Source organism: Plectropomus leopardus, chromosome 15 (assembly GCF_008729295.1).
Source record: "Plectropomus leopardus isolate mb chromosome 15, YSFRI_Pleo_2.0, whole genome shotgun sequence".
Classification (NCBI taxonomy): Eukaryota; Metazoa; Chordata; class Actinopteri; order Perciformes; family Serranidae; genus Plectropomus; species Plectropomus leopardus.
Window position 1 is genome coordinate 24,414,592 of NC_056477.1, and position 14,455 is coordinate 24,429,046.

At 38.6% G+C, this 14,455-nt stretch overlaps 2 protein-coding genes across 2 annotated transcripts; both read right to left on the bottom strand.

Moving 5' to 3' along the window:
* Positions 1–950: 950 nt before the first annotated feature.
* On the bottom strand, positions 951–6,643 carry pkd2l1 (polycystic kidney disease 2-like 1). The gene is made up of 15 exons (XM_042502690.1): positions 6,370–6,643; positions 5,907–6,020; positions 4,891–5,018; positions 4,535–4,788; positions 4,221–4,445; positions 3,552–3,780; positions 3,292–3,462; positions 3,020–3,201; positions 2,804–2,924; positions 2,626–2,724; positions 2,412–2,533; positions 2,216–2,333; positions 1,977–2,110; positions 1,711–1,852; positions 951–1,070 (listed from the first exon to the last, which is right to left on the bottom strand). Exons 1-15 carry the CDS (start codon positions 6,641–6,643, stop codon positions 951–953), a joined length of 2,433 nt encoding a protein of 810 aa, XP_042358624.1.
* Positions 6,644–9,645: 3,002 nt separating this feature from the next.
* On the bottom strand, positions 9,646–10,077 carry atoh7 (atonal bHLH transcription factor 7). Its single transcript, XM_042501632.1, has one exon. The coding sequence runs from the start codon at positions 10,075–10,077 to the stop codon at positions 9,646–9,648; it is 432 nt and encodes a 143-aa protein (XP_042357566.1).
* Between the last annotated feature and the right edge of the window lie 4,378 nt (positions 10,078–14,455).

Sequence of the window (14,455 nt, forward strand, 5' to 3'; positions counted from 1 at the left end):
CACAGAAGTTCTGACAGAAATTCACCAGAAAATTATGTCAGTAATTCTACCAGACACTGTAAATAACATATTTTTTAAAAAATAAACAGGGGTTCTCAAGTTTGTACCACTTGAAAGTGAAATGCAGTAGAGAGTACATACATCTGCTCAAAACTGTTTTGCAGTGATGTTGGGAAATATGAAACCTAAATTAAGATGACCAAATGTTAAAAGAAAAACATCCTGACAACTGGAATAATGCATTACACATCAGATTATTTTATATTTAATGGAAATACATTATAATGAGGAGCTGTAGCGGCTCAGGAGGTTGAAAATGGTAAAGAATAATTGTTGAAAAAAATTCTTCCATGTTAACACAATCAGGTAATTATTCTTTAGTCAAAGGGCTGATCACTTTTTAGCAACTGTAATAGAACTTGAACATTCAGTAACACTGCACAGCTAAAGCAAAGCAAGCTCATGTGATTGGATTATATTGCATACCTTTATTTTTCTAACCTGCTGTTAAAATAAATATTACACAACAGTATAACAGTATATTACACAATACTACTAATATTTGGATTTACATTCAGGTGTCATCTACAACATACGTTGTGGTCTTCTAGATATCTGAGCTTAATCTTGAACAAGTTTATTTTATTAGCTCTAGTGCAGTTGCGTAGTAAGCATAGAACCTCAAAAATGTGTTTATACACTATTTACATATTTCCATGAAATGAGTGGCTGTACCTTAAGAGCACCTAAAGTAAAGTGCTCAATATTGCTGTCATAATGTCAGTAGTTTGATCTGACTGCTTAATTGTGATTTTCAACCTGAAGAACTCCTTCATTGAACAAACTTTGGGAAATTTTAGAGCACAAAAAAATTGTTGAAGTGTGACCTGTTCATCCTCATGTCTCGGCTGACTTCTAGATAACCCATGATTCTGTTTCTCAGAGGTTAATCACATATGACAGTCGTATGTGGAGTTGGTGCGAACTGCTGGCCTCCTTGATGACATCTCAGCCTTCGTCCCTCTGTCCACACAAAGCAGGACGCTCCCATCTGAAGCAGTGTCATCAGTCTGGATAGGGGTAATCCAAAATTAAACCTTTTTGTATTTGTTACAATGAAACTAAGACAGTTAAGTTAATTTTCTGAGGTATCAAGTATTAGACATTTTTCTCTGACTATATTACAGCCCCTCTGGCATTACCCACAGTACAGTTCATATGTAGCTTCAACATACTTTTCAGTGAACACACCACAAACTGATCATCTTTAAAGGTTTAGTATGCAGGATCGTTGGTTATCGTTTTTCCTGTGAAAGTAAAAGCCAACCCCAAATTCACTCTTGTTTGGCGTTTGGCCTCGCTATATTTGCTCTTTATTTTTTTTTGCCACTCTGTGTCTTGGATGCTTGCTGCTTATAAAGCCTCGACCTCACCCGACACTGTCAGAGTACAGGCCCATAACAGTCCCCAACGCAGAAAATTGGAGAATACAGGCAGAGTGCAGAATCTCTGCAGAAAAATAAATTGCCAAAAATTTCTAGTGAGTGATAAGTGATTATATCATGGCATTACATCTGTATGAGTCTAATCATCGTTCTTAGGAAAATCCTGCATAGTATATCTTTAATGTTTGTCAAGCAAAGCGTTCTAGCGGTTTAGTCTTCCATTAAAAAATAAAGCATTTCATTAGTAACCTATTTCTATACTCACGTCATCAGTGGTCACAGTCAGTTTCCTTGCCGTCTCGTTCCCTTTGGCTTTCTCTTGTAATCCCAGTTTCTCCATAATCAACTCAATCCTGGATGTGATGCCTGCCACAGAGCTTTCAAGGTGGAGAACCTGCCTGGACAGTCTACCATGGTGAGAGAAAGGTTATTTAGCTTTTGCTTAATGCTCATTGTAATGAAATTAACTTCTCTTGTTAAAGACAAGACAATTAAAGACATTTCGTAGGTCAACTTAAAAACTCTTCCCACCTTAAAAATTGTTCTCGATCCACAAAGGTATTACTGGAGTGGTTCCTCTGCTCATTAGATGTTACAGGAGGCTTCTCCTGTAATTCTTTCTCATAATTCATTCCAAGATTGTTGAGTTCAGCGCAAAGAGCATCCTGACAAAAAAGGAAAAACCATCATTAAAACACAGTGTTGTCTGCTTTAATCCTTACAAACGCGTCTTTTATTGCTTGTCAAACTGTAGAGATGATCGCACAAACCCTCTTTTCCTCCAGCTCGATTTTCATCCTCTCTTGTTCGTCTTCGTCTAGAATTTGGTTCCCATCACGGTCAAACCGTGAGAAGGCTGCAGAAATTTCATGATCCGCATGTCCCATCCTACAAGATCGTCAGAGCGGTGAGGGTTACGTTTAATACTATGTTAGCATATGCTCTTCATTTGATATTTTCACTTACTCTTTTAGAGTTTCTCTAAAGTCCTTGAATTCGATTTCACCAGATCCTGATCGTAGCGCTTTCTGAACATCTGAGATTTTCTCCTTTTTAAGTTTCAACTTTGTAAATGTCTTCATATAGCTCTGAATAACAAGAGAACATAATTTTGTGTGTAACTCTTGTCAAACGTAATCCATAGATGTATTTATGTTTACATGAATCTGATTGCCTTTACCTGTTTGATGATGTCAGTAATCTGTAGCTCATCTTTTTGGGAAGAGAGCTCCTCCTTAACCTCAGAATATGTGTCATTTATGATGGCGAGAAACATGTTCTGAGGGAAAATAACATAAAGAGATTAGCTCACCTTTATCCTTTTTAAATCAAACAGCTTGTGTAGCTGAATGACTCACCAGCAGAACAAAGAAAACAAAGAACACGTAGGTGACAAAGTAGATTGGCCCAAGAACTCTGTTAGCACGGTCGATAGCATCGTAATCAAAGTCTCCAAGAATAATCCTGAACTGTGTGAAGCTGCAGAAAGAAAAAAATAAAAGGATTAATTTGTTAATGCGCAATCATCCTATTTAAATATTCCCTGCTGAATGGCTGTTTTGGACACCCCTTACATGCACTTGACGAAGGTGCTGAAAGATTCAACCTCCATACCAAAGAGCAAATACCCAAGTTGAGCATAGGCGAAGAATACAATGAAAAACATGATGGCAAAGCCTAAGATATCTTTGGCACATCGACCCAGTGTGGAGGACAGCTGAGTCATGGTCTTGTTAAAACTGATGTACTTAAAAACCTAAAGGACGAAAAGAAAAGACACAATCTTCAGGGTGATGCAGAGTGGCAATTTTCCTAAGTGTGAGAGTAAAAAATGTCCATACTTTACCTTGATCCACGCAAAGAACAAGTTCACTGCGTTCATGTTGTTGTACTGTGTTTGCCAGAAGGCCAGGAACTCAAAATCAGCGTAGATACTGGGATTTTCCAGCAGTTTGCCAAGCAAGTTGTCCACTTTGACAGTTCGGAAAATATTGAATACAATGGCAACAATGGCGAGCTGAGAAGGAGAGTGATATTACTTCTTTGATGCAAAGCAAAATCAGAGAAAATTACATGTTTGATAGAATCAGAATGACATTTTCTTACCATTATTACAACAATATCCAGTATGTTCCAGATGCTTTTGAAATAGGAGAGCTTGTGTATTTGCAGCTCAAGAATCTCCTCCACAACATAATAGAGGATGAATAAACAGAAGACCATTTCGCATCCGAGAATGAAGAAATCCCAGTAGGTGATGTAGCGGATCAGTTTGACTGTTCTTATCTGGTAGGAAGGGATTGCCCCACCAGTTGCTGGGAATTCAACCAACAACCTGAAAGAGCAGAAACAATTTTGGTCAGACAGTGAATGGGTGTCAACCACTGGGTTAAGTAGTTGTTATTGATAGTTGTGCCAATAATGATACCAATATCGGAGATGCCTCTGACACTTCCGAAAAATGATGTATTGGATAGTTGGCGAATTTGAAAGTCTATGTACTAATCCGATACCAAGTAACTGGTAGATAAACTTTAATTAAACCCCCGCAATGTTGGTCTATAAGATCAAAATACTCTCTATACTATTTTTAGAAGATCTCTGGAATGCTGTGGTCCGAAAAACTTAATTTAAATGGTCTCTGCTTCCTCTTTTTTTGTTTAGCTTCTTAATACAGAAATGGGTTAGTAGTATGAAGCTGTTATTTATGCTTAACATGATGCTATTAGATTGGTACTTGGTATTGGTTGAATACACGTTCTGTGTCATGTTTACCTAATGACACAGAACATGTTGATGTTTGCATTGTAAGCGGTGAAGTCAATGAAGGCTGCTCTGGTTCCTCGGTCAAGCCAAAGATTGTCCACCAGTTCCTTCAGGATGATGGCGCTCTCCTCTTTGGTGCGACTCAGGTCTTGGTAGTATCCCGCTCCGCTGTAGGTGGTCAGCAAGCCCCAGTGAGAGGAACCTTTGACTTCTTTCTCTGTGTGGTAGGTCCAGCTGCAGAGAAAGAAGACAGTTGTGCTGTAGTTCTCTGATCTAACTTCATATCAAGAGTAAGCTTGTAAATAAAAAAATGACCGTCTTACGCGGTGCCGTTGATGAGACCGAAGCTAAGGTCATCTTCCTTTTTATCGTTGTAAACATCAAAACATCCCATGATCTCCTCTTTGAAGTCTTTGTGGACCTTGCAGGAGTTGTTCATGATCTTGATCTGCCTCATTCTGGGGACTCCCAGCAGCATGTTCTCATAGTAGATGAAGGACTGGTTTCCGCTCTCCAGGGACTGGTTATTGTACCATTTAGTCCAGTAGAGGCCGTCCAGCAATGGGCCCTGAGCATACTGTTTACATAAAGAGAAAGAAGAAGCAATTTCATTTTCTCATTTCATAGTGATTTGTCAGTGTGGCAAACATGGAGGAAAAGAATATGGAGGAAAACTCACAGTCCAGAAGTCGGCCATGGTGCTAATGGACTGAAACCTAACCCCACCTTCACCGGCTGAATTCACAAACAGGTCCGTCATGGCTTTAGTGTAGTAGTAGGTGCTCGAGCTGGTCATACCATATGTCACTGAAAAGTAACGCAGTCACATTGTTAGTGCCCCAATCATTGATTCCTATCTGGCTTTGCTCAGGCTCAGCTCTAAATGTTGCTCCATTCAACTGCCCAAGATAAGACAACTCAGAGGCCGACACGCAAGGCCCCATTGAAGACCTGTAAACAACGAGCAGTGTTTATGTTGCTGCAGTCAAATGGATCTAGATTAGAGGCCGTCATTTGTTTGAAGAGAGAACACGCTGGCTTGACGCAAATAGCCTCATCAAACAATGTAAATCTAACCCAGACAAAGTAACAATGGACGAGGCCAAATGCTCTTATCTCTAAAAGGCAAGGGAGCAGCGCCAGTGTCCCTTTCACTCCTAATGCTCAGCTGGACAATGGCTTTTAGGCAGAGGGATGGGGAGGGCATTTGTGGTGAGCGTTAATGCAAGGGGGAGCTTTTGATGGTAAATCAACAGCACAAAGTGCCTTATACTGTAACACCCTGTCAAAGGGTGAGCATTTTAAGTTATCAGCATTTGTACAAACCAATAGTTGATAGATAAATATTAAAGTAGACATAAGCTAAATAAATACAGGAACACCAACAACACCATCAATTTTTGAATGTTGAATATGGAAATTTAAAAATAATTTTCATTCTTGCACAACAATTTAACAGATTTGATAATGTAGATTCAATCTGTGAAAATAACGTAAAATTAGGCTTAAGTGAAGTTTCACTCTTTACCGGAAGTAACTTAATTTTCAAGGTATACAAAACTCACAGGCAAAAAAAAATTTGTGCAAATACAGTTTAACCAGGGTACAAAACATAACTTTTGACTACTACAATTGCAGGAGTAGACTAAATACAACATTTGGATAATAGAATAAATGCAATAGTAGAATACTCACAGAGGCATATATCCACCAGGAACACCAGGTAGACCAGTAACTCTCGTAGCGTGGTTCGGACAAACAGTTCCCTGTTGTTTGTGGTGTTTTCAGTCAGTGTTGTGCCCCACAAGCCTACAGAAAAAATACAGTGCTTTATTGTTATTGCAATGTTAAATTATTAAATTATTTATACAGTCAAAGCTGTTTTAAAGACATTTTATGCAATGAGTGTATCAACTTTGATGCTGGGTTGAAAAAAAAACACTTTTTTATTAAAGATCTAAATAAATTAGCCAACAAGAAGGTCCACAAAAGTTACATAAAAAAATACAAAAAATACATAGCTTTTTATTTTACAGGCCCAAACTGAACCAGAACCAGATAGATCTTGTCCAGGTGTCATCCATACTCATTTAACTATCTGTACCGATGTCACTTACAGCAGAAATACTCCTGTAAACTCAGCTGACTGGGTTCCTACCTTTGATAAAAGAGCAGCAGCCTCTTTGCTTCTTCACCAGGCTTTGCTCAGTGGATGGTGGCTCCTCTGGGAACGGCCCGGGGCTGTCCAGTTTGTACATGCTGTCCATGGAGCCCTGGAAGAGGGGCTGGGGGTTGTAGATTGTGCTGACAGCTCGGGGCAGGGGCGGAGGGGAGCCGCAGTAGCCGTGGTTCACCCAGGCTCCGTTGCCCACGCTGTCCAACTCCACCTGCCCCGTCAGGTGGCTGTCAGCCCGGTTGTTCAGGCACTTCATGCTGTCGGACACCTGTGTGCCTCTGTGTGATCTGCTGGTGTTTAGATCAGAGAGGGAAGTGAAGCAGAGCAGTGCGGGGAGCTTTTGAACACCTGCGGGAGAGATGATTATAAAGAGAGGATGACATAAGCTTTGCTGAGGGAGGAGCTGCTGGTCCTCTCCTGGAGCTTTTGTAGTCTTGAGATTGAGACCCAGTTAAAACACACTGAGGAAATGAAATGGCAGCTATTGTACAACATTGACGTACTTGTGTCCTCTTTTGCATGGACATCTCAGCAAGGCTTACCCAAAACACATTGCATTTGACTTGAATTTGTTCATGGATAAATAATAGGACCGTCAAACGATACCCTTTTAAAATTGCAATTAATTGCAGAATTTCAAAAGTTACTTGTGATTGTTTTTTTTTGTTTTTTTTTTAAAATTGCGTGTTTACGATTCCAAGGTAAAGCAAGTCTTATCAGACAGTTTCGATTAGGATACATTAGGATGGGAACATTAGAAATATTTATCACTATACATAAGAGGTGTGGACTTGGGTCACATAACTTGCACTTGAATCAGACTGGAGTCACAGTTATCTTTTTACACAGTGCAAGCTCTATGTTGATGCTTTATAATGCTCATGGCACCTTATTTGTACAAAGTACAAAAAGAAAAATCCCGGTATGAATCTGTTTATTTTCAATGTGAGCTGAAATTAAAAAAATACATTGTCTAATTTAAAGAACTTTATTCTATAATGACTTCTACAGCACCACATCGCCACCAATTAATTTGCTGTAGATGTCTTTTAACAGAGAACGCCCCGCCATGTTGGGAGGCTGAATAATTCAGCAGCTAAAAGACAATTTAATCTGTTTTGCCCTCTCAATTACTTCCATGCTGAGCACATTGTTGTCACTATTGATTAACATCTCATCCAATAATGTGCTCCTGTTGAGGAAATCAATTAATTGCACATTGATTATAGTTTCTGCCGCCAACTGTTTTGTGGCTTGTGACTGAATTAATGAGGAGCATAATTGTAGTGTCACTGATGGGCTCCGCCTCATTACCATTACGCACTTTTGACTCTGCCATCCATTCATTTTTAACACGCCAACTGTCAGAAAGCGTTTATTAAGTATGCAAACATTCAACGTGGCATATGAATCATTATGACCATCTGTATCAGTGTTTGGCACCTCATCTATCGGCCAAGTCTCTCCTGACAGCCCAACAACCCCCTGCAACACTTATCACACCTGTATTTAAGTATTTTGGGCTGATATGAATTAGTTAGGGATAAAAAATGTTGCTGTATTTCATTTTTGTTTTCTACAATGTGATATATCTATCTACATGTTTATATTTGCATGATTTATTTATTTTATGCTATTAAAGGCATTAAAATAATCTGGAATATGAGATAATCTTGAGGCAATGTGTAATTTGAACAAATATGTCTGCCTTAATCAGCTTCAGGCTAATATGATGCATATTAACAGTTAGACAGTACAGTTATTGCATTGCTGTAGATGTCTTGTCCTTAATGAAGATAGAGTTTGGGTCCAGCGATGGCCGTTCATGCTTCAGCGGCTGTGAACAGAGCGATTACACGCAGCCATTACCACACAATAGAGTTTAATTTCTGCTCCCCCTCTGAAGCCGTGGCAGGATCTGGCACACAGGCTTCCTTAATCTGCTGTGGCTTGTGCCACCATTCAGTTTTTTTCAAATCTGCAACAAGCCTTTTCAGTGGCTGATGATTGCCATTTAAATCTGTAGCTGAGTGGCTCCTGCAGTGGACAGTTGTGGATCATATGGCAGCCTGCTTTATGCCTACTCACACAGGGCTGTCCTTTAGCAGATTTGAATTAGTACTTAAAAACTCCAAAATGTGTTATTTTTAGAGAGAACATTTGAGAATAAAATGGTTGAATTATTGTATTTGACCCCCTCCCAACATGAGTCTATTTTAAATGTTTATATTTTTGTTCCCCATTGACGTAAAAGTCTCTTATCTTGGAGCACAGGCGCTCGGGACAAAAGAATGGTTTATTCCCCGGGGTGCTGAGCGAGGCCGTGCCGCAGACATGACCTGTCATTGCTCCTACTGAGAACTTGACACACACAAAACAAAGGATGAGCTGTAAATTAGTTGATCTCCTTGACAGCCCTTGTTTTATTAACACACAAAAGAGACTAATTGAGATTATGAGGGTTAAAATTCCAGAGCTTTCTAATAATAACACAAGTTTTTATTAAAATGAGGAAATTATGCATATGCAGTGATGCCTGTGAATGTACTATTAGTGTTTTCAGGGTTATTTTTTTCAAATACAAATGTTTTTGAAGATGCAAAAGGAAAATTATGTTAGTAAGATTTCAGCTCTGTCTATTTGAAAGTTGTATGAACTACCCTCCGTAGAATGTAATGTCATTACATATAGTAAATACCATTGCAAAATTGAAAAAAAAAAAACCCATCAAAGTTAGCTTAAGATAGAAGAAAAGCACAAAAACACTTTTTCGTAGAAAATAGTTTTTATTTTCTATTAAAAAACTATAATTCAACAAAATAGAGGTCTGCATGTGAAAATGAACATCTATATTTGAACTCAACACATACATATACTTTGACACAATATTTCATATTGACTTTAGACCACAATGATTTTCTCAGCAACATTGCACAACATTTTAGGGCCATATCAAAATAACTGATAAAAAAAATACATTGCCTGTATCTTCAGTACAATCTAGTGGTCATTAAAATGACTCTACATTTATTTCTTTGCTATAATTTGAACAAAAAGATGCTCAACATTGCTGGGTTTGCTAGCAAAAATAATATAGAAAACACTTCAAATGAAAATAGAAGCCTCTCTGATTGTCACACAAAAACTCAAAAGAAAATAATGCAATACAAATGTATTTACTGTCTCCTGTTTTGAAGGAGAGATATTCACATTGTCACTCACATCCAACAATATGACTGATTATTATCTGACAGCAGTTTATGCGTGGACCTGATGGCCGTCGAACTGATAGGAGAAGGACGAGTGGATGTAGTCCTGTTCAGCGGGGGAGTCGTACCTCATGAGGCACGGGTAGCTCTCAGACTGCATGCAGTCAAATGGCAGGTCCAGCCACTGCCTGTGAGGAGCAGTGTGTCTCCTGGCATCCGTCAGGATCCGGTTGAGGGCCATGATGTAGCTGAGGGCCATCTGCAGGGTTTCATACTTGGACAGTTTTTTGTCCTGGCCCCACTGGGGGACCACTTTACGTAAGCGATCAAAAGCTGTGTTCAAGCCCTGCATCCTCTTCCTCTCTCTGGCGTTGGCAGCCATCCGTCGCCTCGTGGCAGTCTCATACTTCTCCGGGCTCTTGGAGTCTGGTTCTGAGGACTCTGATCCAGAGTCGGTGCAGCTGGGTCGCCGAGACTTCATGATTGTTGACTCAAACTGGTGAATGTCCGCAGATTAGAAAGACTCAGCTGCAAGTCAACGGTTTTATCAGAGACGTTTCCAGTTCAGCTTCAGGGTTCCTCAGAGGGTTTCCCGGTGTTAAGCCTGGCCGATGTCCAAGCTGTGTGTCCTTTGTGTCCGAGATTTTTAAGTCCAGATAATGGACAGCCTGGAGAGTCCAAGGTGTCTGTGATCCTTAAGACAGTGAGGGAGCAGCTTTTATAAGACAGAGCAGATGAACAGGTGGCAGCAGGTGGAGTCCCTGCCCTCTGCCCCCCTCGTCCTCAATATTGCATATAGAGAAACACACCCATGACTCATAAACACCCACACCCACTCTCAGCTCACACACACACACATACGCACACAGGCATGTTTATGCACACTAAGTACACACACACACACACACACACACACTCACACACACAAACAAAACCTTAATGAAATTCCAATTATCCTGGGCTGGGCTATCTGGCCGTGGCTTCACTCAGAGCCATGTGTCACAAACACCAAAAGTGTACCATCTGGTAGCACAACTCACCACAGCTGATGGTGCAAACAAACTTTTAAAGGGTAAAGATTTCGGATATTTACTGAATCACAAAAAACTTCACCATTAATGTTTGAAGATTGAACTCTTAAGATTTGATTAAACAGAATATCAACAAATTGTTAAGTATAATTACTGTCAGATATTAGCAAATAAATATAACTACAAAAGTATATCTAAAATGGCCATAAAGTACTTTAAAATGCACTTTACTCAAATTTATTTTGATTAATTATATAGGCGAACATGCAGTATCACACCTTCTTTGTATAATAGTTTCCTTTTTTTAAATGAACATCTGGCAACTTCAGATGTTTTCTGCTTCTAAAATTTAACGGTTTTAACATTTTTAATTCAACATCTCACCCTCTCGTATAATACATTTTCTATTTTTATATTCTGTAAATGGATATATTGCAAGTTAAAATGTTTTCTGCTTCAAAAATGTATTTTTTTTGTATGAAAAATTTTAATACATTGGTGATTCAGTTAGTTCCTTTTAGCTGCTGTGTGTATCACAGTTAAACCTGAAGGCATCACAATGTAATATTTCATTTATTCATGAATTAGATATGAAATCTTTGGAAGCAACTTGGCTGTAAATCCATTAGATTAAGTTAAATTACATAAGACCCTCAAGAAGTGCCCCTTTCACTTCTCATGTAACTGCTCTCCATGTGATAATAACTATAATCTGAGATTAGCCCGAGGCAACAGAAGTGGAAGTGTGGCCTGTAACCTGAGGGATTTGAGCCACACATCAGGGGATTATGGCTCTCAAACAATATGGGCCAAGATGGTGTACAGATTACTGCACCATCTGAGATTTGGGGAGCAGTTTGTGAACAGGTGAAATTCCAAATTCTACTTCAGAAATCTTAATTTATCAGAAGCACATGAGTCTGAAGGGGTGATTATCAGTGTTGTGTCTGGTCTTAGTGATTCACAGTATGTGGGATGCATTAATGTTCCCTATTTACTCGGGACCACATGTGAAATAAATAATTGATCTGTGTGGTGGTCCGAGAAAAATGAGACAGACAGAATAATTTGTCTGTCTGTCCCTCCCATCTGCCGACATTGAATTCTGTAATTCAGGAGGATGGATCCGAGCAGGGTCCTACGTTGTTCACACACACACACACACACACACACACACACACACACACACACACGCAAACACACCATTCAGTGTTAATACACACAGCCACAGAAAAATTGACTACTTTAACTGTACTTTTCTTTTACTCGATCTCCACTCTAAACTCTAATGACATTCTCTAGGTTTTGCTTTGAATCACATTAGATTGTGTTCTTATATGAGAAAAAGAAAAAAATGAATAATTCCTTGTAAAGTAGAATACTTCACTGCTTTGAGTACAAATTTTGCTTCACCCGTACTTTTTGGAAAGAAATAATTGTACCCCCCCAATACATTTATCTGTTAGCTGTAGTTACTTATGTGTTGCAGATTAAGATATCTTTATATAAGAAAAAAATGGGCCAGTAACATATGATCCATTGTAATAAGGAACTCACATCTTTGTTCAATTTTTTTCAATCTTAGGGAAGCAAAGAATTGCCAGAAAAAAAAAAAAAATCACTATCAGGTAATAACAAACAGTATCCCAATTTTGTAGCTGGTCTAGATTGCATCGAAGCGTAGAACTGCTGGGCCAGAAAAAAACATCTGTATCAGGTGATAAATATGAAAAGTTTCTTCTTCTTATAACAAGATGTTTTCATGTTATAACACTTTCATGTTATAACTTTAAAATGTTCACATTATAACAAGATAGTATATATAGTATATAATATATTGTTATAATAGAAATGTTTTCTGCTATAACATGAACTTGAAATTGTTATTGTCTTTGTTACAAGATAAATAAGTAAATTGTTATAACAGTTTCTTGTTATGACATGAAAACATCTTGTTATAACAAGAAATTTTCATATTTATTATCTGATACAGATGTTTTTTTCTGGCCCAGCAGTTCTAAGCTTCCATACAATGTAGACCAGCTACAAAATTGGGATACTGTTTACACATTAATGCCTCAATGATAATTATAATATGTGCAGTTTTACACAGTAAAAAGTAGCCATTCTGAGTACTTTTGATACTTAAATACAATAAATACAATATAACTTTGAGTATTATCTCTGTACTTTTAACTTAAATAAATGTGACTTTAACTTCTAATGTAGTACATTTACATCATGGTAATGGTACTTTTACTTCAGTAAAGGATCTGAGTGTTGCTTTATTTTCTGGTGTCGTCCTTTGTCAGCTCCTGTGCCCTGACAAACTCAAAGCTTGGGTGTAGAGGCAGGTTATGAATGATTAATCACTGTCGGAGGCCGAGAATAATGCCCGTCTCTGGTATTGGGTCATGGACACAAGCTGATGCTGTCTGGTCATTTTGGGATGGACTGGTTAGCTGTGCAATTAGGCATATAATCCCATCTACCAGTTGGTTCATTGATTACAGATTGATGTAGTTTGCCAGCTGCTGCTTGTCTTGTCTGAGGGCCTTGTCTCAGACGTGGCCCGGCCCTTTCCGTGTCTTCCGCAACCCCTCACATGATTGGCTTGTCTGAGCACCGATGGCTGAGCCTTGCTCTCTGTCAAAAGCCATATGTCACAACCGAGGAGTGACCCGTTTGCTCGGTAAGAAACATGCACCCTCATAAATCCAGCTCTCCTTATGGAGAAATGGAGATTAGGGCACAAAGCGTATGTTTGAGAAGAGGAGAAAGTGTAAGAAAGGATTCGCTCTGCATGTGTGGTTTGACTTGATAAATCTCATTATCATCACAGGATTCATTTAAAGGAGCAGTGGGAATCAGATCATGATTAATTGTAATGGGATTTGAAGTGTGCCTTTACTTTTGCTTCTCAAGGTGTCAGCTTTTATTGATGGTTTTGTAGTATATTTAAAACATCGCTGTCATTATTGTGTCGGTGCTGAAGCGCTATTTAAACGCTTAGAAAATGTATAACAGAATTTTAAACATCACTGCAATATTTAGTATAACTGAGCTATGGTTTCATGAATGAAATAAAGAGGAAAAAAATCGAAAACATTTAAAAAAACAAAACTCGTTTAAAGCCCACAGCTATTTACGTCTCAACACATACAGCTCCCAAGTAACAAGCCTGGCAGCTGGTCAGATGAGGCTCCGAGTATAATTAGGTCACGTAAGGTGAATGTAATTTTATGCCTATTTGAACTCTCTTCCCCTCTAATTGGACTGATTAGCAATGCTTAATTGGCTTCTGAGCTCTCCCATTTGCTTTGGATCGGGCATCAGTTTAAGCTAATAGGGCTCTGATTACAGCACAGTGAAAACAAGCTCTCAGCAGATATTTTGATTTTAACCCACATTAATGTTGGAGTAAACTACCCTTTGAACATTTTAAATACATTCTGCATAAATGTCTAAAAAAAGTAATGAAGTAAGTCAATCCAAATAGGCCTGTCATGACAACTACCTTTGATAGACAATATATTGTCCCAGAAATAACTGCAAGAAAGGATATTGTGATCATTCTGTTATCATTATTGTTATTATTTATAATCTCAAAAAGTTATGTATGTGGAGGAAAGCAAAATGTGTGCCTCAACATAGTATTGATTTTATGATCATTCAGCTTTAGGCGTGCTCAAGTCTTATAATGGTCGGGCAAACCCTCCTGTTTATTTTGGCATCTCTTTGGCTAAAGTATTGGTGGTATTCTTTAGTAAACAAACACACATGTAAACATAACAGAAAATATTATATGATATATGCAGAATAATAACC

What these genes read in the sequence shown, in the direction of transcription:
- pkd2l1 (XM_042502690.1), bottom strand. Translation starts at nt 6,643, where the DNA reads ATGAAGTGCCTGAACAACCGGGCTGACAGCCACCTGACGGGGCAGGTG. An exon ending in CCATGGCCGACTTCTGGACT is followed by an intron (nt 4,789 to 4,890) that starts GTGAGTTTTCCT and finishes TTATGTAAACAG; the next exon opens with TATGCTCAGGGCCCATTGCT. An exon ending in GATCGAGAACAATTTTTAAG is followed by an intron (nt 1,853 to 1,976) that starts GTGGGAAGAGTT and finishes TCACCATGGTAG; the next exon opens with ACTGTCCAGGCAGGTTCTCC.
- atoh7 (XM_042501632.1), bottom strand. Translation starts at nt 10,077, where the DNA reads ATGAAGTCTCGGCGACCCAGCTGCACCGACTCTGGATCAGAGTCCTCA.